The 22,735-nt window shown below is 54.4% G+C and overlaps 2 protein-coding genes across 2 annotated transcripts in view; one reads left to right on the top strand and one right to left on the bottom strand.

Moving 5' to 3' along the window:
* LOC138737261 (phosphofurin acidic cluster sorting protein 2) overlaps positions 1-12,175 on the top strand; it is a 284,998-nt gene extending 272,823 nt beyond the window's left edge. The window contains exons 23-25 of the mRNA XM_069888004.1: positions 9,590-9,593; positions 11,643-11,758; positions 12,015-12,175. Of these exons, the coding sequence (XP_069744105.1) occupies positions 9,590-9,593; positions 11,643-11,758; positions 12,015-12,154 (260 nt within the window). The 3' untranslated portion in view covers positions 12,155-12,175. The remainder of the gene's footprint in view (positions 1-9,589; positions 9,594-11,642; positions 11,759-12,014) is intronic.
* A 3,285-nt stretch (positions 12,176-15,460) lies between these two features.
* mrpl2 (mitochondrial ribosomal protein L2) lies at positions 15,461-21,967 on the bottom strand. Its single transcript, XM_069888142.1, is given in 11 exon segments — positions 15,461-15,612; positions 15,615-15,768; positions 16,768-16,841; positions 17,578-17,613; positions 17,616-17,688; positions 18,037-18,117; positions 18,119-18,158; positions 18,741-18,862; positions 18,864-18,889; positions 21,682-21,778; positions 21,780-21,967. Coding segments are annotated over 11 exon segments (966 nt in total). The 5' UTR covers positions 21,891-21,967.
* Between the last annotated feature and the right edge of the window lie 768 nt (positions 21,968-22,735).

Genomic DNA, 22,735 nt, shown 5'->3' on the forward strand with positions numbered 1-22,735 from the left:
GGGGGGGGGTTAAGTTTAAACTAGTTTGGCAGGGGGGTGGGAATCAGAATGTGAGGGGAGAGATTAGGGTAGAAATACAGAAGCACGATGCTGTGTGCTCTGAGTTGGTGAGGAAGGACCGGCAGGGGACAGAACATAAAGGGAGCCAGTTGGAATGTGTCTATTTCAATGCTGGGGGGATTAGAAATGAAAGGGATGAACTTTGAGCTTGGATCAGTACGTGGAACCACGATGCTGTGGCTGTTACTGAAACTTGGTTGGAGGAAGGGCAGAATCGGCTGATGCAGGTACCGGGGTTTAGGGGTTTTAAAAAGGAATAGGATGGGAGGTGGAAGAGTCGGGGGGGGGGGGTGGGGGTGGGGAGTAGCATTACTGTTCAGGGACAGTATCATGGCTGTAGAAAGGGAGGGGGCTGCAGAGGGAGGGTCCACAGTCGGGATGGGTGGACGTCAGAAACAGGAAGGGGGCTCTCACTGTGCTGGGAGTCGTCTACAGGCCCCCGAATAGCCCTCAGGACCCCGAGGAGCAGATATTCAGGCAGATTTTGGAATGTTGGGAAATACAGGGTTGTAGTTATAGGTGATTTCAACTTCCCTCATATTGTCCGGCACCTCCTGACTGCAGGAGGGATGGATGGGGCTGAATTTGACAGGAGTGTCCAAGAAGGATTCCTGACACCATGTGTGGACCGGGCGACGAGAGGAGATGCCAGACTGGATCTGGGTCTGGGGAATGAACTTGGTTGGGGTCGGACAGTGACCACATCTCCCTGAGATTCAACATAGCCGTGAAAAAGGATAAAAACAGTCAAACTGGGGAAGTGTTTAACTGGGGAAGGGCTAATTATGAAGGGACAAGGCAGGAACTAGTGAGAATAAATTGGAAACAGGTGTTTAAGGGTGAAAGCCCAGAAGTAACGTGGAGGAAGTTTCGGGAACACTTGTGCTGGGTTCAGGATAGGTTTGCCCCACAAGGAAAAGATTGTTGGAAAAGGGAACCGTGGGTGACGAAACAGGTCAGGCAACTCGTCAAAAGGAAGAAGGAAGCAAATATTAGATAGAGGAATCAGGAAACAGGAAGGCCTCACAAAAAGTACATGGTAGCCAGGAAGGAGCTTAAAAAATGACTTGGGAGAGCTGGAAGGGGGCAGGAGAAGGCCTTGACGTGTAGGATTAAGGAGAACCCCAGGGTGTTCTATGTGTATGTGAAGAACAGAAGGATGATGAGAATGAAGGTGGGGCCACTAAAGGATAAAGGAGGGAACATGTGCCTGGAGGTGGAGGAGGTTGGGGAGGGTCTAAATGAAAACTTTATATCAGTATTCACAAGGGAAAAGGACCTTGATCAGGGTGAGATTGGAAGTGAATGGGCCTGTGTCCTGGACAATGTGGAGATTAAGGAAGAGGAAGTGTTGGATCTACTTAAACACATCAAGATTGATAAGTCCCCGGGGCCGGACGTGATGAACCCCAGACTGCTGTGGGAAGGGTGGGAAGAGATAGCTGGGGCAGTACCGATGATCTTTGAATCCTCTTTGGCCGCAGGTGAGGTGCCAGAGGATTGGAGAACAGCAAATGTAATCGCCTTGTTTATAAGAGGTAATAGGGAGAATCCTGGGAATTCTAGACGAGCGAGTCTGACGTCAGTGGGGTGGAAACTGATGGGGAGGATTCTTAAGGACAAGGTCTGTGAGCATTTGGAGAAGTCCAGTCTACTCAAGGATAGTCAGCAGGGCTTTGTGAAGGGAAGGTCATGCCTCACGAGTCCAATTGAGTTTTTTGAGGAGGTAACAAGAGAAATTGATGAGGGTCAGGTGGTAGATGTGGTCGACGTGGATTTAACGAGCCATTTGACCAGGTTCCCCACGAGAAACTCATCCAGAAAGTCACAAGGCACTGGATCAGGGGAACCTTGGCCATGTGGATAAAAAAATTGGCCTGTCTGTAGAAAGCAGAGAATAGTAGTGGAAGGAAAGTTTTCTGCCTGGAGGTCGGTGACTAGTGGAGGGGCCGCAGGGATCTGTTCTGGTACCCCCCTGCTCTTTGTGATTTTTGTAAATGACGGGTGAAGAGGCAGACGGATGGGTCAGGAAGTTTGCGGATGATACGAAGGCTGGAGAAGTTGTGGATGGAGCTGAAGGTTGTTGAAGGTTACAAGAGGATATCGACAGGATGCAGAGTTGGGGAGAAAAGTGGCAGATGGAGTTCACTCAGGATCAGTGTGAGGTGATGCATTTTGGACAGACAAACCAGAAGGCTGAAGACAGGGTTAATGGTCGGTTACTGAAGGGTGTGGATGAACAGAGGGACCTTGGGGTCCAAATCCATAAATCCCTCAAGGTCGCCGCACCAGCAACAGGATAGAATTATAGACTGTTACAGCACAGAAAAACAGGCTATTTGACCTTTCTGGTCTGTGCTGACCAATAAAACTAGCTAGTCCCACTGACTGCTCTCATTCCATAGCCCTCCAGACCTCTCCTATCCATGTATTGATCCAATTTATTTTTAAAACTCAAGATTGAATCTGCGTTCACGACATTAAACAGCAGCTCATTCCACACTCCCATCACTCTGTGAAAAACTTTCCCCTAATGTTCCACTTGTACCTCTCCCCTTTCAGCCTAAAGTTGTCACCTCTCGTATTTATCTCCCCCAATCTCAGTGGAAACATCCTCTCTGTCCATAGCCCTCATAATCTTATAAATCTCGATCAAGTCTCTCCTCCTCCTTCTTTGTTCCAAGGAGTGTAGTCCTCACCTGTTTAATCTTTCCCGGTAACTCATCTCCTGAAGACCCGGCAACATCTTAGTAAATCTTCTCGGCTCTTTCAATCTTATTGATATCTTTCCTGCTGCTGGCGACCAGAACTGCACACAATATTCGAAGTGCGGTCTCACCAATGACTTGAATAACTTCAACGTAACATCCCAACTTCGATACTCAATACTTGGATTTGTAAAGGCCAAGATGCCAAAAGCTTTCTTTACACCCTGTCCACATGTGACATCACCTTCAGGGAACAATGTATCTGTATTCCCAGATCTCTCTGCTCCTCCGCACTCCTCAGTGGCCGACCATTTACTGTCTCCGTCCTACCCTGATTTACTCTTCCTCATACTTGATGCATTAAACTCCATCTGCCATTTACTGACCCAATTTCCCAGCTGGTCCAGATCCCTCTGCAAGCTTTGAAAATGTTCCTCACTGTCCCCAACGCCTCCAATCTTAGTGTCATCTGCAAACTTGCTGATCCAATTCACCGCATTATCATCTAAGTCATTGATATAGATAACAAACAATAATGGTCCCACCACAGATTCCTGAGGCCCACCACTCGACACAGGCCTCCAGTCACCACTCTCTGTTTTCTTCCACCAAGCCCATTTCGAATCCAGGTTGCAACCTCGTGTCCTCACCTTCTGAAACAACCTCTCATGCAGAACCTTATCGAAGGCCTTACTGAAGTCCATATAGACAACATCCACTGCTCTACCCTCATCCACATTCCTAGTCACTTCTTTAAAAAATTCAACAATTGGTCAAACACGACCTTCCACGCACAAATCCATGTTGAGTGTCCCTGATCAGACCCTGTCCCTCCATGTTGACAACATCCATAGCCTTTCCCTCATCCATCTTGGTAACTTCCTCAAAAAAACCTTTGTTAAATATGACCTACCGTGCACAAACCCATGCTGACTGTCCTTAATCAGCTGATGACAGTCCAAGTACCTCTCAGAACTCCTTCCAGTAATTTACATACTACTGACGTCAGGCCCATTGGCCTATAATTGCCTAGTTTACTCTTGGAGCCCTTCTTAAACAGTGGGACTATATGAGCCACCCTCCAATCCCCTGGCACCTCCCCCATGACTAAGGACATTTAAATATATCCACCAGGGGCCCTGTTATTCACTGTAAGGCAGCAAGCACCTCCTTCTCCTTAAACTCCACATGTTCCATGACACTTCTGTCTGTTTCCCTTCCATCCTTATTCCCGATGCCAGTTTCCTGTGTAAATACCGATGCAAAAAATGTTTCAAGGTCTCCCCCATTTCACGAGGCTCCACACAGACGACCGTCTGATTTTCTAGGGACCCAATCTTGTCCCCAACTATCCATTACTTTGAATGTGGTTGTAGAAACCCTTTGGATTTTCCTTCCCATTTTCTGCCAAAATATCTTCACGTCTTCTTTTTCCCTCCTCATTTCCTCCGTAACCATTCTCTGACATTATCTAGACTCTACAAGTAGCTCATTTCCTCCCAGTTGTCTATACCACATATATAGCCCCTCCTTTTCTTAACCAGCTCGCCAATATCCTGTGAAAACCAAGGTTCCCCTTATTCCAGGTAGGAACATTAAATCTCTACTCTCTCAGAATTTCACCCTTGAAGATCTTCCCCCTGCTGGACGCATCCTTACCAGAAAATAACTCATTCCGATCGACTCTTCCGAGATTCTTCCTCATTTCCTCAAAGTTGTCCTTTCTCCAATTTAGAATCTCAGCCCGAGGCCCAGACCCATCCTTCTCCATCATTAACTGGAAACTAATGACATTATGATCACTGGGCCCAAAATGTTCCCCTACACGTACGTCTGTCACCTGCTCGTTCTCTAATAGGAGATCCAGTTCTGCACTCTCACATTGGTCCCTCTGCAAATTGATGTAGAAAGCTTTCCTCTACACCTTTGACAAACCCCAACCCATCCAGTCCTTTTACCGTATGAGAGTCCCAGTCTATGCACGGAAAGTTAAAATCTCCCACTATCACCACTTTCTGTCCCTTACACCAGTCTGCAACCTCCCCACAGATTTGCTGCTCCAATTCTCTCAGACTATTGGGGGGGGTCTATAATACAGCCCTATCATTGAGCTCATGTCCTTCCCGTTCCTCAGCTCCACCCGTACACCCTCTGTAGATGAGCCCTCTTTATTGTTCTGTCTAAGCACAGCTGTGATATTTTCCCTGACTAGCAATGCCACTCCTCCCCCTTTCTATCCCATCTGAAACAGCAGAGGCCCGGAACATTGAGCTGTCATAATTCCACATGACAATCCTTGCTCTAATCTCATCCGCCTTCCCGACAATACTCTGCGCATTGAAGTTGATGGATGTGAGACGATTTCTTTCTGGAACAACCGTCTTTACATGCAGTCCTTGTATGATTCTCATCGTCCTCCACCTCACTATCTGCTCTAACACCCCCGTATATCTAGTTTAACCCACCCCCCCCCCCCCAACCGCCGAAGCAGCACCAGCAAACCTTCCCGCAAGGATATTAGTCCCCTCCAGTTCAGGTGCAAATCGTCCTGTTGGAACAGGTCCCACCTTCCCTGGGAGAGGAGCCCAATGATCTAGAAACCTGAGGCCCTCCCTCTGGCACCATCTTTAGCCACGTGTTTCGCTGCATTATCTGTCTGTTTCTCACCTCACCAGCATGTGGCATCCTTCAACTTTCCTCCTGACTTCCTGAAATCTCCTACCAGGACCTCCTCACCCTTCCTGCCCACATCATTAGTCCCTACAAGGACCATGACATCTGGATGCTCCCCTCCATTCTGAGAATCAAGAGCACATGATCCAGGATATCACGGACCCTGGCACCGGAGAGGCAACCGACCATCTGGGATAATCGATCTCTCCCACAGCTTCCTATCTGTCCCCCTAACTATCGAATCCCCTCTCACAACAACTTTCCTCTCTCCCTCCTTCCCTTCTGAGCTGAGGATCCAGTCCTTATGCTAGAGATGTGACCACGACAACATGACCCTGGTAGGTCATCCCCACCAACAGGATCCAGAATGGTATATGTTAATGGGAATGGCCACAGGGCTGTTCAAAAGGCTTATGGTATGCTGGGGGATTGAGTTCAGGAGTAGAGGTCATGTTACAACTTTACAAATCTCTGGTGAGATCCCACTTAGAGAATTGTGTTCAGTTCTGGTCACCTCATTACAGGGAGCTGTGGAGAGGGGGCAGTGGGGATTCACCAGGACGTTGCCTGGATTAAGAAATAAATGAGGCCAGGTGAGCAGAGCTGGGACTTTTCTCTCTGGAGCATAGAAGGATGAGAGGAGACTTTGAAGGACAGGAAGCCCAGGGTAGTGATCTCAGGATTGCTGCCCATACCATGTGCTGGTGAGGTTAGAAATAAGAGGATAATGCGGCGAAACACGTGGCTAAAGACAGTGCAGGAGGATGGGTCTGGGCCTCGGGCTGAGATTCTAAATTTGTGGAAATAAGAAAGGACCTAGGAAAATAAAACACAGGATTCTGTGGACACCGTGCTTAAGTGAAAAAACACACAAATGCTGGAGAAACTCAGCAGGTCGAACAGTGCCTTCATGTCGTCTGGCAGAACTTATCCTTTCCCTTAACAATTTTTCCTTTAACTCATCCCACGACCTCCAGATTAGAGGAGAACCCATGGGTACCCACATGCATCCCAGTGGGTTTTGTGGAGCAAAACATGCTACGTTTACACTGGCAAGACCCCCGCCCCCCCAACTCTTCCTCCAGTACATCGACAGCTATATCGGGGCAGGCTCATGCACTTGTCCACTGTCCTTCAAAGTCTCCTCTCATCCTTCTATGCTCCAGAGAGAAAAGTCCCAGCTCTGCTCACCTGGCCTCATTTATTTCTTAATCCAGGCAACGTCCTGGTGAATCCCCTCTGCCCCCTCTCCACAGCTCCCTGTAATGAGGTGACCAGAACTGAACACAATTCTCTAAGTGGGATCTCACCAGAGATTTGTAAAGTTGTAACATGACCTCTACTCCTGAACTCAATCCCCCAGCATACCATAAGCTTGTCAATTTCTTGGCCAATTTCCACCTGGACCTCCAACTCACCTGGTCCATCTCTGATGACACTATCCCTTTTCTGGATCTCTGAGGAGACGGACTCTTCACTGACATTTATTACAAACCCTCCAACTCCCACAACTACCTGGACTACTCATCCTCAAACCCTGTCCCCTGCAAGGACTCCATCCTCTTCTCTCAATTTCTCCGTCTCCACCGCATCTGCTCCCAAGATGAGGTCTTCCAGTCCAGAGCCTCTGAAATGTCCGCCTTCTTCCACAAACATGGCTTCCCCGCCACCACTATTAACTCAGCCCTCACCTGCATCTCTTCCATTCCCCACTCATCTACCCTAGCACCTCCCCCCCCTCCCCGCCCCCAGACACAACAAACACAGAATCCTCCTTGTCCTCACCTCCGCATAAAACACATTATCCGCTGGAATTTCCAGCGCCCACCACCACATACATTTTTCTTTCTCCCCGTCAGCCTTTTGTAGGGACCACTCCCTTCGTGACTCTCTTGTGCACTCTTCCCTCCCCACCCAGGCATCTTCCACTGTGGTTGTAGGAGGTGTAATACCTGGACCCACACCTCCCTCACCATGGTCCGAGGTCCCAAAAAGACCTTTCAGATGAAGCAGCACTTTACCTGTACCTCCAAAGAACCCATTTACTGCATCCAGTGCACCCCTCTGTGGCCTTCTCTACATCAGAGAGACCGGTTGCAGATTAGGAGATCGCTTCACCCAGCACCTCCTCTCTGTCCGCAACAACAGCGACCTCCCTGTAGCCAACCATTTCAATCAGAGTCACCCTCTCAAGCTCACATGTCTGTCCATGGCCTTTCCCACGAACCCACCCTGACCACCCACAGATTGGAGGAACAACACCTCATTTTTTGTCTGGGCCCCCACCAACCCCAGGGCATGAACATTAAGTTCACTGCATTCCACTAATCAACTTGCCTTTCCCCCCCCTCACCCCCCACTTTACTAGTGCTTCCAGTTCCTACTTCCTTTCTCCTTCCACCACCCCCCCCACCCTGAAGGGACCCCCCCCTCCACCTATCATCTCTCACCATCACCACCCCCCTCCCCCTTTTGTTCGGACCTCTCTCTCTTGTTCCTCCACACCTTGATGAAGTGCTCAGGCCCGAAACGTTTGTGATGTATCTTCACCGTTTCTACATAAAGGGGTGTGGGACCTGCTGAGTTTCTCCAGCATTTGTATGTTTTTTCAAGGATCTAGGAAGAGGGGATTGGGACATTGTTTTCTGGCAAGGACATGTTCAGTAAGTAGAGGCCTTCAAAGGAGAGATCTTGAGAGTGCAGAGTTTGCAGGTTCCTGTCAGGATTAAAGGCAAAGTTACCAGGCAGAGGGAACCCTGGTTTTCAGGGGATATTGAGGATCTAGTTAAGATGAAGAGAGAGGGGTGTAACAGGTATAGGCAACAAGGAGCAAATGAGGAACTAGAAGATACAGAAAATACTCAAGAAGGAAATCAGGAAGTGTAAAAGAAGACACAAGGTTGCTCTGGCCAATAATGTGAAGGTAAACATGAAGGGGTCTGCAAGTCCGTTAGCAGTAAAAGGATAGTAAGAGACAAAATTGGTCTCCTAGAGGATCAGAGTAGTCTTCTGTGTGGAGTGTCATAAGGTGGGAGAGATCTTAAACAGTGTTTTTGCCTCAGTATTTACTCAGGAAACTGGCAGAGTGTATAAGGAAGGAAGGGAAACGAGCAGAAGAGGCAGGGAACATATCGGATTAAAGAGGGGGAGGGGCTTGCTGCCTCACAGCAAATAAAGGTAGATAAATCCCCCAGGCCTGACGTGATATTCCTTCAGGCCTTGAGGGAGACAAGTGTCAAAATTGCAGGGGCCCTGGCAGAAATATTTAAAATGTCCTTCTCCATGGGGAGGTGCCAGAGGATTGGAGGGGAGCTCACGTTGTTCCATTGTTTAACAAAGGCTCCAAAAATTTACAGGCAGGTCAGTGTAACGTCAGTAGTGGGTAAATTATTGGAATGGTTATTTGGACAGCCAAGGGCTGATTAAGTACAGTCAGCATGGCTTTGTGTGTGATAGGTCATGTTAACGAATCGTGGAGTTTTTCAAGGACGTTACTGGGAAAGTTGATGGAGAGGCCGTGGATGTTGTCCACATGGGCTTTAGTGAAGCCTTTGACAAGGTCCCCTACAGGAGATCAGTGAAGAAGGGTCTGACACTGGGTATTCATGGTAAAGTAGTGAACAGGATTCGACAATGGCTGTATGGGAGAAGCCAGGGAGTAGTGGTGGATGATGCTTCTCAGACTGGAGGCCTGTGACTAGTGGGGCCTCAGGGATCGGTGCTGGGACCATTGTTGTTTGTTGTCTATATCAATGATCTAGAAGATAATGTGGGAAATTGGACCAGCAAGTTTGCAGATGACATTGATTGGAGGTGTTGTGGACAGTGAGGAAGGTCTTCAAAGCTGCAGAGGGATCTGTACCAACTGGAAAAATGGGCTGCAAAATGGCAGATGGAATTTAATGCAGCCAAGTGGGAGGTGTTTTATTTTAGAAGGACAAACCAAGAAAGGACGTACACAGTAAATGGTCGGGCACTGAGGAGTGGGGTAGAACAGAGGGATCTGGGAATACAGGCAAATAATTCCCTGAAAATGGTGTCTCAGGTGGACAGGGTTGTCAAGAGAGCTTTTGGCACATTGGCCTTCATAAATCAAAGTATTGAGTACAAGAGTTGTGATGTTATGGTAAAGTTGTATAAGATATTAGTGAGGTCAAATTTGGAGGATTGTGTGCAGTTTTGGTCACCGAACTACAGTAAATATCTCAATACGATAGAAAGAGGCAGAGATGATTTACTGGGATGCTTCCTGGATTTCAGGAAAAGTTGAACAGGTTAGGACTTTATTCCCTGGACCGTAGAAGAATGAGGGGAGATTTGTTTGAGGTATTTAAAATGATGAGGGGTCAGACAGAGTAAATGTAGGTCGGCTTTTTCCACTGAGAATGGGTGAGATACAAACCAGAGGACATGGGTTAAGGGTGAAAGGGGCAAAGTTTAGGGGGAACTTCAGCTGTAGTGGTGAATGTGGGCTCAATTTTAACATGTAAGAGGAATTTGGACAGGTCCGTGGATGGGAGAGGTATGGACCGGGGGCAGGGCAATGGGACGAGGCAAGAAAAGGTGGTTTGGCACGGACGAGAAGGGGCCTGTATGTGTGCTGTAAAGTTCTATTTAATAGAAGATTAGGAGAGGCAATAGGCTGGGTGGAGAAACCACAATGGGTATAAGGGCACTTTATCTAAATGCCCAGATGTTTGAAACAAGGTTGGTGAACTTGTAGCACAAATCAGTACTGTGTCTAAATACACATTTAAAAATCCACGGTCGAGAAAATGCTTGAAGCTTTCATTAAAGAAACAGTGAGGCATCTGGAGCAAAATGGATCCATCAGGCAGACACAGCATGGATTCTGCTTGACAGATTTACTGGGAGGTCTTTGAGGATCTAGCAAGCGCAGTAGATACAGGGGAGCAGATGGACATTGTTTACCTGGATTTCCAAAAGGCGTTCGATAAGGTGCCACACTCAGGATGTACAGAGGATAATGATGCATGAAGTTGGGGGGTGATGTATTAGCACGGACAGAGGGTGGGTCAACCTGCAGAAAGCAGAGAGTTGGGGTCCAGGGGTGTTTTTCTGGGTGGCCATCATTGGTGAGCAGTTGGTGCTGGGCCCACCATGGTTCCCAATATACGTCAATGATCTGGAAGAGGGGACAGTGTCGTGTATCTACATTTGCTGATGACACGATTGAGTGGAAAAGCACATTGTGCAGAGAATACGGAGAGTCTGGAGAGAGACAGACGGGTTAAGTGAGTGGGGGACAGGATCTGGCAGACGGAGGTTATCCAGTATGGAAGGAAAGATGGAAGATCAGAGCATTATTTAAATGGCAAGCGATTGCAGCCACTGCTGTGCAGAAGGACGTGGGAGGGCTTGTGCCTGAATTGCAGGTGATCGAGAAGGCAAATGGAACGTTGGCCTTCATTGCCAGAGGGATGAAGTCAAGACAGGGAGGTTCTGCTACAACTGGTGAAGGACAGGTCCTGGTGAGGCTGCACCTGGAGAACTGTGAGCAGTTCTGGTTCTCCTTACTTGAAGAAGGATGTCCTGGCTTTGGAGGTGGTGCAGAGGGGGTTCACCAGGTTCATTCCAGAGATGAGGGGAGATCGAGTCATCTGGGACTGTACTCTCTGGAATTGAGAAAGAAGAGAGGGGATCTAATGGAAACATACAAATTATGAAAGGAAGAGGTAAGATAGAGGTAGGGGGGGGGGGGACCAGAATGAGGGGACATAGCCACAAGATTCAGGGCAGTAGATTTAGGACGGAGATGAGGAAGAACTGCTTTTCCAGAGGGTGGGTAATCTGTGGAATTTGCTGCCCAATGAAGTGGTGGCTGCCTGGAATGCACTTCCAGGGTGGAGGTGGAGGCTGGAACATTAGGGACTGTTCAAAGGCTCATAGGCACATGGATGAAAGGAAAATAGAGGGTTACGGGTGTGAGACACGAGGGGGATTGTTATCTGGCTTTATGGAGGTCAGCCACATCAAAGGCCGAAGGGCCTGCCCTGTGCTTGAATGTTCCATGTTAACTGACCCAATCCCTCCCTCACTGACTGACCCCCCACCCCCAGACCTGTCCTCAACACTTACCTAGCGTCGTAGTGTCCCCTCCCACACTGCACCCCTCCCACACAGCCCCCTCCCACACAGCCCCCTCCCACACAGCCCCCTGACTGCATGATGCTCCCGCAGTGATGTTCCTCTGAGTAAGAGGCCTCGGGAGAAGGAGGTGGAGTCGAGGAGCCAGGTGATCGAGGGCATCAGCAGGTTGATCTGCACAGCCAAGCACCATCAGACCATGTTGAAAGGTGAGGGCCGGAGGGAGTGGGTAACAGGGGTCAGGGATCATGGTGGAATAGGGGGTAGCGGGGGCAGGGGGACTGAAGTTAAAAGATGTGGGGGATGGGAGGTTGGAGGGGATTGGGGTGTGGGAGAAGGGGGATTGTGGGGGGGGGGGAGAAGGGGATGGGGGTGTTGTGGGGGAAGGAGATTGTGGGGCATGGGGGAAAAGGGGAGTGAGGGAAGGGATGGGGTCTCCCTCACCACCACCGCTCTGCATTGCAGTCTCCATCGATGGCGTGGAGTGGAACGACGTGAAGTTCTTCCAGCTGGCAGCCCAGTGGCCAACGCATGTCAAATACTTCCCCGTCGGCATCTTCGGCTACTCCAAGGTTGCCGTGAGGTTCACGTCACCTCAACGGTGAGCCTGGCGGCTTCACGATGTCCACACAACACGTGACCCAGCTGCTGTGTGTGGTGTCTCCCGCCACTTGCTGCCGCGTGGTGTCACCGGCACCGGGACTGGCTGCCGTGTGGTGTCACCAGTCACCCTGAGCAGTTTGTGTGGAATAATTTGAGCCGAGAGTTGCCGGTGATCCCAAGGGAAGACCCTCCAGCCAGGGTCCGGACGTCTGCTTGGTGGTTCGCGCGTCAGCACGTGTAAGGTAACGTGGAATAAAGGCTGTGGCAGTGACTCTACCTCCTGTGGTGGTGATGACAGCAGGGCCCGTCAACTCACCCCCCACCCCGTTCCCCTCACCCCGTTCCCCTCACCCCAAACCCATCCCCCTTACCCTCACCACCGTCCCTCTCACACCATTCCTGTTCCCCTCACCCAACCCCCATCTCCCCACCCCATCCCCCTTACCCCCACCCCATTCCCCTCACCCCAAAATCCAACCCCCTTAACCCACCACCCCGTTCCCCTTACCCCCACCCTGTTCCCCTCACCCCATACCCATCCCCCTTACCCCCACCATGTCCCTCACCCCAACTACATCCCCCTTACCCCCACCTCATTCCCCTCACCCCCACACCGTCCCTCACCCCATTCCCCCCCAACCCCCCAACCTTTCCCCTCACCCCTGTCCCCCTCACCACCACTCCACCCTGTCCCTCACACCCTCATACCCTGCCCCCCTCATCCCAGTCCCCTCACCCCACCCCACCCCATCCCCCGCACCCCCACCCCATTCCCCTCACCCCTCATCCCTGTCCCCCTCACACCCACTCCCACCCTCACCCCCACCCTGTCCTCCTCATTCCAGTTCCCCTCACCCCCTCATCCACGTTCCCCCTTACCTCCCCACCCTACCATTCCCCTCACCCCCACCCCATTCCCCTCAACCCCCCCCGTTCCCCTCACCCCGTCCCCCTCACCCCTCACCCCATTCCCGTTCTCCCCTCACCCCCCACCATGTCCCTCACCCCCAACTCCATCCCCCTTACCCCCACCCCATTCCCCTCACCCCCACCGTCCCTCGCGACGCCATTCCCTCACCCCCACCGTCCCTCTCACGCCATTCCCTCACCCCCACTGTCCCTCTCACCCCATTCTCATTCCCCTCACCCTCATCCCTGTCCCCCTCACCCATGTCCCCCTCACTCCAACCCCATTCCCCTCACCCCCACCCTGTCCCTCACCCCCACCCTGTCCCCTCATACACATCCCCCTCACCCTCATCCTATCCCCCTCACCCCCACCCCATTTCCATCACACCCATACCCCCACCTCATTCCCTCACCCACACTCCCACCTCGTCCCTCTCACCCCAACCCCATCCACCTCACCCCCCAACCCGTTCCCCTCACACTCATCCCTGTCCCCCTCACCCCCACTCCCACCCTGTCCCTCACCCCTCATCCCTGTACCCCTCATCCCAGTTCCCCTTACCCCCACCCTGTCCCTCACCCGTTCCACTCACACCCAACCTCCTTACCCCCATCCCATTCCCCTCACCCCCACCCTGTCCCCACACCCCCATCCCCCTCACAACCCATCCCCACCTCATTCCCCCTCAACCCCCTCATTCCCTCAACCACTGTCCCCTCACTCCAACCACATCCCACTTACCCCACCCCGTTCCGCTCACCCCCGCCCGCACCCGTCCTCTCATCCCATTCCCACACCCGTTCCCCGTACCCCTGTCCCCCTCAGCCCCCATCCCCACATTCCCCCACCCACACTCCCACCCTGTTGACTCACCCCAACCCCTCCCCCCTTACCCCCACCCCATCCCTCTCACCCTATTCCTCGCACCCACTCCATTCCCCTCACCCCAATCCCATTCCCTCACCCCCCCACCCCCGTTCCCCTCACCCCCACCACCCCGTTCCCCTCATCCCTGTCCCCCTCACCCCCACCCCATTCCTCACCCCAACCCCATCCATCCCCCTTACCCCACACCCGTTCCCCTCACCATCCCTGTCCTTCACCCCCCACTCCCACCCTGTCCCTCACCCCCTCATCCCAGTTCCCCTAACCCCCAACCCCATTCCCCTTATCTCCACCCCATCCCCTCACCCCGTTCCACTCATCCCAACCCCATCCCCCTTACCCCCATCCCATTCCCCTCACCCTCATCCCTGTCCCCCTCACCCTTTCCCTCACCCCCACCCCATTCCCCTCACACCCACCCCCCACCTCATTCCCCCTCATTCCCTCACCCACCCAACCACATCCCCTTACCCCCACCCCATTCCCCTCACCACCACGACCCTCTCCCATTCCCCTCACCCCCCACCCTGTCCCTCACCCTATGCCCACCCCCACACCCATCCCTCACCCTCATCCCTGTCCCCCTTACCCCCACCCCATCCCTCTCACACCTATTCCCTCTCCTCCACACCATTCCCTCACTCCAACCCCATCCCCTTAACCCCACCCCATTCCCCTCTCCCCCACCTCATTCCACACCCACATCCCTGTCCTCCTCACCCCCACTCCCATCCTCACCCCCACCCTGTCCCTCATTCCAGTTCCCCTCACCACCCTCATCCACGATCCCCCTCACCCCAACCCATCCCTTTACCCCAACCACATTCCCCTCACCCCCACTACCTGTCCCCCTCACTCCCACCCCATTCCCCTCACCCCCACCCCATTCCTCACCCCAACCCCATCCCCCTTACCCCCCACCCCGTCTCCCTCACCTTCATCCCAGTTCCCTTCACCCAACCACATCCCCCTTACCCTCACCCCATTCCACTCACCCCCAACTCCATCCCCCTTACCACCATCCCATTCCCCTCACCTCCACCCCTTTCCCCTCACACCCACCCCCCACATTTCCCCACCCACACTCCCACCCTGTCGACTCACCCTAGCCCATCCCCCCACCCCATCCCTCTCACCCCATCCCCCTCACCCCCAGCCTGTTCCCCTTACCCCCCACCCCATTCCCCTCACCCCCACCCCATTCCCCTCACCCCCACCCCCATTCCCCTCACCCCATCCCTCTCACCCCACCTCCGTCCCTCTCATACATGTCCCCCTCACCCCGTTCCCCTCACACCCATCCCCCACCTCATTCCCTCACTCACACTCCCACCCTGTCCCCTCACCCCTACCCCTCTCACCCCCAACCCCATGTTCCCTCAACCACAAACCCACTCAACCCCACCACGTCCCCCTCACGTCCTAGTAGCTCCACCCCCAACCCCACTCCCTCACCCTGTTCCATGGCCCCTCAACCCTCCCCTCCACACAGACCACGTCTCATTCACACACTTTATTTCTGTGAAGTCCTGACCCACCCCCGCCCACTCCCCATGCACCAACCCCAGCCCTCCTCTCCATATTGTCTCCCCCTCCGCAGTCCCTCCCCTCGCGCCGGAGGGGCCTTTGACGAAATGTTGACATAGCTCTTGAGTGGGGGGATTGCCGGACCTTCCTGCCAGCCCAGCCGCCCTTCCTCTGCCACAGGCCGGAGCAAGGCCGCTTGCCCAGCCAGCGGTTCCTGCCCGCCTTGCCGATCACCCTCTTGTGGTGGGCAACATTGAGACGCGGCCTCACCGTCACCATGCACATGTCTGCAACCTGAGGGGGGGAGAGGGGGCTGTCAGAGGGGTCCACACTGGGGGATGAGGAGCCGGTCGCATGGATCCACACGAGGGGGGGGGTGTTGCACGTCACACGGATCCACACGGGGGTGGGGGGGGGCGCTATCAAAAGGGTCCAAAAAGGTGGAGGGAGTCTGCTCACGGGGTGGTCTGGGTTGGGGGGGGGGGTCCTGAAACAGGGGTCGCACAGAGAAATAGGGGGAACCGGTCAGAGGGGGAGAGGCCAGTTGTTGAGTGGAGAGAGTGGGGCTGGTCAGGGAGAGAGATGCTTGGAGGTGTCCACACAGGGGGGAGGGGATTTGGTCACAGGTTCCTCACAGAGAGGGGTTCTAGAGGTAAAGGAGAACCACCCAGGGAGGGTGGGGGGGGGGGGGGGGAATGGGAGGATGGATGAGACGGGGAGAGGGGAACGGAGGGTCAGGGGGAGGGGGACAGAGGGACAGGGAGAGAGGGGAACAGATTTGATGGGGAGAGAGGGGGGAATGGAGGGGACAGAGGGAAGGGAATAGGGGGACAGAGGGACAGGACAGGTCAGGGAGGGGAGGTACAGGGAAGAGGGGGCACGGTGAAGTGGGGGTACGATCTGGACTGAGGGACAGATGGGGAGAGGGGCAGGGGGAGAGAGGGGGACAGATGGGATGGAGATTGAGGCAGGGGAGAGAGGGGGACAGATGGGACAGGGAGAGGGGTACAGGGAAAGAGAGGGGGACGAACTGGACAGAGGTAGGATGGAGATGGGGAGAGGTAGACAGGGAAGGGAATGGGCAGATGGGTTTGGGGAGAGAGGGGGGATGAGGAGAGTGGGATGGAGGGATGGGGAGAGTGTGGGATGGAGGGATGGGGAGAATGTGGGGTGGAGGTACGGGAAGAGAGGGGGATGGGGAGAGGGGTTTGGGAAAGGGGGGACGGACTGGACGGAAGTAGGATGGGGATGGAGGGGGGCGGACGGGAATGGGTTGAGGCTAGGGGAGCTCACCTGAACCTGGCGCTTGGAGGGCAGCTGGACGATGGCCGTGTTGTTCACCTTCCGCAGTAACACTCCGCATGTCCCTGAACACAGAGCGGTGTCAGTCAACACACGTTTATCATCATCCGGCAACCTTGACAAAACACGTAGACAGGCGCACTATACACACGCAGGACAAGTGTTTATCTGTACACATAAATAAACATTGCTTCATGAATATGAGGGTTTCAAGTCGTCAGTGTGAGTAGTTCCTTTGGTCGTTCGGCATTCTCCCTGCCCGTGGGAAGAAACAGTTCCTCAGGCCTGGTGGCGCTGGCTCTGATCCTCCTGGATCTCTTCCCCGACAGGAGCAGCTAAAAGATGTGGGGTGGAAGGGATTCCTCAATGATTTTTCCTGCCCTCTTCAATTATCCCGGTAGATCACGTCGATGGCCGGGGGAGGGGGAGGGGGGGGGGGGGAGTGGGGACGGGACTCCACTGATCCTCTCATCCACTCTTATGTCCCTGTGGATTGACCTCCCGATCTATTTCTCTACAGTAACCGTCCCACTCTGATGCAGCGGATAGGACGCTCTCAGTAGAGGCTCCTGTAGGTTGACGAGATGGTGGCCGGTGGCCTTGCCCACTTCACTCTTCTCAGGAAGGGCAAGTCGCTGTTGCACTTTCCTGACAAATGAGGAGACGTTGTGTCCACGATAGGTCACTAGTTCAGTGAACTCCAAGGAACTTGGTGTCTCCACTACAGAGTCATTGTATAGTGGAGGGTGTGGGGAAGGGGTCAGGGTGATGCAGAGTAGAAGGGAGGTCCGCCACACTGACCTGCAGCCCGGATGTACTGGGCTCCTCGCCCTGGCTCAGCTCCAGGTTGTTGACGAGCGTCCCCACAGGCAGAGCCCCCAGCGGGTGGGGCATCGCCCTCCCGGGCTGACACTGTGCAGGCAAGAGTCTGTCACTGTCCTGGCACGATGACCCCCCTCCCCAGCTCCCCTCACCACCCACCTCCATGCCGACCTTCCCCAGGCCCCCTGGAACCCTCACCCCCATGACCCCCCTTTCCCATGGACCACACACCCCCGGCACATCCCCCATGCCCCTCACACACACCTAGCCCCCCTCCTCCTGGGACCCCACACCACTGTGTCCCCTCCCCCAGGACCACCTCACCCCCGTGCCCCATTCCCCTGGTCCCCTCCCCTCGGCTGAATGCGCAGTTGAGAATCCATCACTACCCCATCATGGTGACCCCTCCTCTCCAGTTTTCTCCCTCCCACCCAACACCCCCACCTGCCATCCTCCGATGAGGCCCGACGTGTGCAGTAGGTCTCCAGGCTGCATTGTCTCCGTGGCGATGATCCACCGCTCTCCGCGTTCCACCGGCAACCAGTGCGATATCCGCCGACCTACAGGGACCAGTGTTACCAGCAGCCGCAATCCCTGACCCTCTCCCCACCCCGTTCCCGTCCGTCACCCTGACCCCTCCCCTGGTCCCCGTCCCTCGCCCCTGACCCGCCATCCCTCTCACTGACCCCTTCCCTGGTCCTGTCCCCCTCACCCTGACCCCTCCCCACCCTGTTCCCATCCATCGCCCTGACCCCTCCCCTGGTCCCGTCCCTCTCCCTGACCCCTCCCTGGTCCTGTCCCCCTCACCCTGACCCCTCCCCACCCCGTTCCCGTCCGTCCGTCACCCTGACCCCTCCCATGGTCCTGTTTCCATCCCCCTCCCTGGTCCCATTCCCATCCCTCTCCCTAACCCCTCTCTGGTCCTGTCCCCCTCACCCTGACCCCTCCCCACCCCGTTCCCAGTCCATCACCCTGACCCCTCCCCTGGTCCTGTTCCCATCCCCCCCCCCTGGTCCCGTCCCCGTCCCTCTTTCCCTGGTCCCATCCTCGTCCCTCTCTCCCTGACCCATTGCCTTCCTCTCCTCCTTCCCCATCCCATCCCCTCCCCACTTCAACCCCACCTCCCACCCATGGGGACCCACCTGCAGGGGTCGTAGCGAACCTCGACCACCCTCTCGTGGAAGGGCTTTCCCTCATCCCTGGGGGGATAACGGAGCCGCTGGAAGTCGATAATCCGGTACCCGCCCTGCTTGTGGCCCCCCCCCCCCGATGCCCCGAACCCGCACCTTCCCTGCAACAGAGACCAGGTCAGTCACCTTTCCCTCCCTCTCCCTCCACCTATGGACCCCTCCCACCACACCCCCCCTCAACAGTGGTCCCACCCTCCCATACCCCACACCTGTGGTTCCAGCCCCCTCCCTGGTGGTCCCAGATCCCTCCTCATCAGTGATCCCACCCCCTAACCCCACTGGTGATCCCAGGTCCCACACTCGCTTTATGTAGCAACGGTGAAGATACATCACCAACGTTTCAGGCCTGAGCCCCTTCATCAAGGTGTGGAGGAACAAGAGAGAGGTCCGAACAAAAGGAGGAGGGTGGTGGTGAGAGAATGATAAGTGGGGGGGGGGGGGGGTGGGGGGGTGGGTCCCTTCAGGGTGGGGGGGTTGGTGGAAGGAGAAAGGAAGTAGGAACTGGAAGGACTAGTTAAAGGCGGGGTTAGTGGAATGCAGTGAATTCAATGTTCATGCCCTGGGGTTGGAGGGCACCCAGACAAAAAATGAGGTGTTGTTCCTCCAATCTGCGGGTGGTCAGGGGTGAGGTCGTGGGAAAGGCCATGGACAGACATGTGCACTTGAGAGTGCGACTCTGATTGAAATGGTTGGCTACAGGGAGGTCGCTTTTGTTGCAGATGGAGAGGAGGTGCTGGGGTGGTGATTTCCTAATCTGCGACCGGTCTCTCTGATGCAGAGAAGGCCACAGAGGGTGCACTGGATGCAGTAAATGAGTTCTTTGGAAGTACAGGTAAAGTGTTGCTTCACTCGAAAGGCCTTTTTGGGACCTCGGACCATAGTGAGGGAGATGTGGGGTGCAGGTATTACACCTCCTACAACCACAGTGGAAGATGCCTGGGTAGGGAGGGAAGAGTGCACAAGAGATTCACAAAGGGAGTGGTCCCTACAAAAGGCTGACGGGGAGAAAGAAAAAATGTATCTGATGGTGGGGTCCTGTAGTGAGCGCTGGAAATTCCAGCGGATAATGTGCTGAATGCGGAGGCTGATGGGGTGGTAGGTGAGGACAAGGGGGGATTCTGTGTTTGTTGTGTCTGGGGGCGGGGGGAAGTAGGGGAGATGAGCAGGGAATGGAAGAGATGCAGGTGAGGGCTGAGTTAATAGTGGTGGCGGGGAAGCCATGTTTGTGGAAGAAGGCGGACATTTCAGAGGCTCTGGACCAGAAGACCTCATCTTGGGAGCAGATGCGGTGGAGACGGAGAAATTGAGAGAAGAGGATGGAGTCCTTGCAGGGGACAGGGTTTGAGGATGAGTAGTCCAGGTAGTTGTGGGAGGTGGAGGGTTTGTAATAAATGTCAGTGAAGAGTCCGTTCTCCTCAGAGATCCAGAAAAGGGATAGTGTCATCAGAGATGGACCAGGTGAGTTGGAGGTCCAGGTGGAAATTGGCCAAGAAATTGACGAGCTCTTGCAAGTGCATGAGCCTGCCGCCGATATAGATGTCGATGTACCGGAGGAAGAGTTGGGGGAGGGGGGGATCCTTGCCAGTGTAAACTTGTAGCATGTTTTGCTCCACAAAACCCACAAACAGGCATGCATAGCTGGGACCCATGTGGGTACCCATGGCTTCTCCTTTAATCTGGAGGTCATGGGATGAGTTAAAGGAAAAATTGTTAAGGGTAAGGACAAGTTCTGCCAGGCAGAGAAGGGTGGTGGTGGAAGGTGACTGCTCAGGTCTGAGGTCCGGGAAAAAGCAAAGTGCTTTGAGGCTTTCCTGTGTGGGGAATGGAGGTGTAAAGGGATTGGACATCCATTGTGAAGATGAGGTGGTCCAGTTAGGGGAACCTGAAGTCTTGGAGTAGGTGCGAGGGTGTGTGAGGTGTCACGGATGTAGGTGGGGAGGGATTGAACTAGGGGAGAAAAGATGGAGTCAAGGTTGGATGAAATTAGTTCTGTGGGGCAAGCAGAGACAATGGTGTCTGCCCAGGTGGTTAGGTTTATGTGTCTTGGGTAGAAGGTAGAAACGGGCGGTGCGAGGATGGGAGACAATGAGGTTAGTGGCTGTTGGGGGGGGGGGGGGGGGAGGTACCCAGGGTCAATGAGGTGAGAGATGGGAGAGGGTGGGCTTGATGGGTGATGGTGGGGTCCTGTGGGAGGGGTTGATAGGAGGAGGTGTCTTAGAGCTGTCGACTTGCCTCAGCAAAGTAGAGGTCAGTGCGTCAGACTACAACAGCACCCACCCTTGTCTGCGGGTTTGATAGTGAGGTTAGGGTTGTGTTGCAGAGAGAGTGGAGGGCAGAGCGTTCTGAGGAGGTGATTTTGGAGTAGGAGAGGGGGGTTGTGAAGTTGACACAGTCGATGCCCCCAGCGGCAGTTGGAAATAAAAATCCAGAGTGGGCAGCTGGGCAGGAGGTGGTGTCGAAGAGAAAGGGTCTTTGGGGAGGGGGGGGAGAGGGAGGTGTTGGAGAGTTGTGGCCAAAGTAGTGAGCCTGGAGACGGAGGCACCAGAAGAAGAGTTCAGCATTGTGGCATGCGCAGAACTCGTTGAGGTGTGGACGGAGGTGGACAAAGGTGACACCTCTGCTGAGGATAGAGCACTCCAGGCAAGGGTCAGAGTGGAGTCGGTGTGGTGGGGGATGGAGAAGGGAGATGGGGGAGATTGGCAGGGGGAGAAGGGTGGTCCCAGACCCCTCCCCCTCACGTGGTCCCAGACCCCCCCCCCCCCCACCAGTGGCTCTCGGATCCCCCTCCCTGGACCTCCCTTTCACCGGTGGTCCTGGACTCCCCACCGGTGATCCCAGATCCACCCCCCCTCACCGCTGTGGGTCCCGGATCCCACCCCCCCCCCCCCCTCACCAGTATGATCCCGGCCCCCAGTTTTCTTCATTCCAATTGGCCGCACAGTGTACTTGCTACGCTGCTTCCAGTCGCACCGGTTGTTGTTCAGGGGGGACAGAGATGTGGATCCCAGCCAGTGCCGGGCACCGATGCCAGCCCACCGCAGGCTTGGACAGGGGCTGGAGGGCCAGAGCTGCCAAGCTACGGGCCAGGCCAGCCAGAGCCATGGTGCCGGGGGCAGGAGAGACAGCAGCAGCTCAGCCCCTGTGGAGAGAGAGCAGGCCAAAGGGCGTCAAACTACACCAGGCCAACCCTGGAGCTGCGTCTCTACCAATCACTGCCATCGTGGCTGACCATGTGACCTGCTCCTCTCTCACCCATGACCCCTTCAGCTTCGAGGACCGTGCACAACTCCCCTCAGGACCCGCATGAGGATCCGGCCTCAGCAATGCCCTGTGGCAGAGGGTTCCACACGTCCACACCTGTCCACGTGAAGAATCTCTCCTCATCTCCATGCCCAGTAGTTTCCCCACAGATCCTCGGGCTATGACCCCTTGTCCTGGACCTCGCACCATCCGGAACATTCTTCCTGTGTCTAAACTGTCTTGTCCAATGGGGTGTGGCAAGAGGGCGTAGAAAGAAGTCATGCAGTTCCACCTTTCCCCAGTTGGACTAATTAATTCCCGAATTTAAAAGTGTGAAAGTGGTTAAAAATAGTTTTATAGGTTTCTGAACAGTGGAGAATCAGAATGACTACAAATGTGAAGAAATCCAAGACACAAGTTAAAGAAGAAACTATCTTATAAGTGTTGAAGAATTGAGGCCTACTTACCAAGCTAAAGCCACGGAGTCGTCTACAGGAGCTCCCAAGCCTCAACGTATCCCAGGCCGGCTGAGTATAACCCCGGTGCCGACCTTAGCAATCGCAAGATGGTGTCGGCACTGTTTTGGGTTCGGCCGACCTCTGACTCGCGCGCACCATGAAGCCGTGCCGGTGGGTCGGCCGAGCGGGGACAGTTGTGCTGTACTACCTGGCGGTCTAGGGGCCACGCACCACTGTGTCGGAGGCCAC

The sequence above is a fragment of the Narcine bancroftii genome, chromosome 6, assembly GCF_036971445.1.
Source record: "Narcine bancroftii isolate sNarBan1 chromosome 6, sNarBan1.hap1, whole genome shotgun sequence".
In the NCBI taxonomy this organism is placed as follows: Eukaryota; Metazoa; Chordata; class Chondrichthyes; order Torpediniformes; family Narcinidae; genus Narcine; species Narcine bancroftii.